The sequence below is a fragment of the Plectropomus leopardus genome, unplaced genomic scaffold (assembly GCF_008729295.1).
Source record: "Plectropomus leopardus isolate mb unplaced genomic scaffold, YSFRI_Pleo_2.0 unplaced_scaffold25800, whole genome shotgun sequence".
In the NCBI taxonomy this organism is placed as follows: domain Eukaryota; kingdom Metazoa; phylum Chordata; class Actinopteri; order Perciformes; family Serranidae; genus Plectropomus; species Plectropomus leopardus.
In genome coordinates this window covers 1-2,403 of record NW_024628047.1, presented here as the reverse complement: position 1 = coordinate 2,403, position 2,403 = coordinate 1, and the positions used below count along the sequence as shown (strand labels likewise).

Genomic DNA, 2,403 nt, shown 5'->3' with positions numbered 1-2,403 from the left:
GGAGGAGACTGAAAATTATGATTTTTTTGCTTTTATTGTTTTCTTCTAAAAACATGATGTCAATCAGCTTCAGAAACGTCATCAGATTTCTGTTTCTTTTAGAATCGGTTCATATTTCTCGTCAGCTCGCTCAGAGACAGGAAGCTGCAGTCAGAGTGTGTTTCTGCTCACCTCCAGCAGGCGGCGGTGTGTCTGGCAGGTGCGGCCCCTGAGGGCCTCCAAGGGGTCCATCAGTGGGTGTTTGGCATAGAAGGGCGTGGTCTGGTGCGGCTGCACGTGCTCAGTGCAGTAGGAGGCGGTGCAGGTGAGACAGGAGCTGACGGCGGGCTTTTTAACGCCCGTGCACACGTCACACCACACCACCTCCTCACTGGACGCCGTCACAAATGGGTTAGTGCCGCCGCCATCTGCAGCGTTCGTTGCCACAGCGCCCGTCATCTCCAGCGGTCCGTCCCTGACCGGTAACCCTGCAGCGCCATAACGAGCCACTTTGTATTTGTCTGCGATGAGAGCGAAGACTTTGTTGACGCTGAGCTGAGGACGTTCATCAAACTGGCGTTTACAGAGAGGACACGTGCACACGGAACTGGACGCCCAGTAACCGCCAATACATGCCTGCAAACACACCACAGAAGAAGAAGGAGGAGGACGTGAGACAGGAGTGGACATAAAAACACAAGAAGTTTCACTGAAAGAGGAACAAAAATCAGAGTTTAACTCTTTGAAACCGAGATCAGATTGTTTTGATTTCTTTCAAAAACACGCTGAAAAATGTCCTGAGCAACTTGGCGAGAAATGAAACCAAAACTGTGAGAAATTAGTCAAAGGAGACAAAGAAATGACTCCAAAATTACCTGAAAATTTATTCCTTACTAAATTAGAAATAAAACTACAGAAAAATGTCCAGAAAGCCACAACGCTGCATGGCTGCTCTGCAGCTCTGCAGGTGCTGCTTCTTCAGAGACGCCACCTAAAGTTTCAATGCACTTTGTATAACGACAAAAAAGTCTCTTCTTCTTCTTCTTCAGTGCCCAGTGACCTCTGGTGGCCCTCTGGAGGGCCCGGCCCCTCAGGTTGGATACCACTGGACTAACCTAACTGATGCAAACAAAAAGCTGCTGCACCGACTAAAGATCCACCAACAACTGACCAATCACAGACTAGACTGCATCTACCTTTACTGCACAGGTGTGTACGTGTGTGTGTGTGTGTGTGTGTGTGTGTTTTTTTTTTTACCTGACAGAAGTTGTGTCCACAGGGGGTGGAGACGGGCTTGTCGAACAGATCCAGGCAGATGGAGCAGGTCAGCTCCTGCTCTGAGAACAGCTCCGGAACCGCCGCCGCCTCCGCCATCGCCATGCTGCTGCGGGATGACATCACAGGATGACATTACAGGATGACATCACAGGATGACATCACAGGATGACATCACAGGATGACATCACAGGACACGCTTCATCACTGTTTGTCTGTATTTCTATCAGTTATTGTTTGCTTTTTAGTTATTTATTTATTTTTGATTTTGTCTTTTCTGTCTTCCGTAAGTTTCAGGTGAGCTCTGCAGGAACGTCTCTCTGATTTCTGAGGTGATTTCAGGACGTTTATTTTGGACGGACGTCAGAGACTGAATGATGTCAGCGCGTCTCACTGAAAGACAAACAAGCCGCCGTAAAGCAGCATTAAGTGTTTTTAAAGAATCTTAAAATTTAGCGCGGCTGCAGTTTGTCGTTTCTCTGTGTGAGTATTTTTATTTGAGAGGTGGAACAAACAGGTGTGATGTCACAGCGTCTCACCTGTAAAATGTGACAGTGTCAGGTAGAGACGACCAGGACCAAGTCAAACTACATTCCTGCTCAAACGGCTCAACTCTGACACACAAACTGAGCTCAGGCTGAGCCAAAAATACCCAGCAGCCCACAGGTGAGTCATCCAAACACACCTGAGAGGACACACAGGAAGGAGGAAGGACAGGTGTAGAGATGGACAGGTGTGCAGAAGGACAGGTGTAAAGACAGACAGGTGTTAAGACGGACAGGTGTAGGTGCTGCTGTCTACCTGTGTGCAGGTCCCTGTGTGTCTCTGACCAGGTGATTATCAGCTGATAATCAGCTGTTCTGACCAGGTGTGAACAGGTAGAGAGTGGGCGGAGCCACCTTGATTGATGACTGCTGGAGTTTCAAGCATTGAACAAACGCTGCATTCTCTGCAGTTTTGTTTCTGATGTTCAGGTGCTGAAATAAACTCTTTTAAATGTTATTAAACTCTTGTGAATTATGAGGACGTTGAGGTTATTAGTTTGGCTTTTTATAGCCTACACATCAGGTATGATTCGTAACAATTTTTTTTTAAATCACCAAAAAACTTTCAAGAAAATAAAAATCGCCAAAATGCTTCATTTAAAAA

At 46.7% G+C, this 2,403-nt stretch overlaps 1 protein-coding gene across 1 annotated transcript; it reads right to left on the bottom strand.

Moving 5' to 3' along the window:
- Nucleotides 1–171: 171 nt before the first annotated feature.
- LOC121966759 (E3 ubiquitin/ISG15 ligase TRIM25-like) lies at nucleotides 172–1,939 on the bottom strand (the record flags this gene model as incomplete). Its single annotated transcript, XM_042516826.1, has 3 exons — nucleotides 172–615; nucleotides 1,237–1,363; nucleotides 1,794–1,939. Coding segments are annotated over 3 exons (717 nt in total), but the record flags the coding sequence as incomplete, so codon positions are not given.
- Nucleotides 1,940–2,403: the final 464 nt, after the last annotated feature.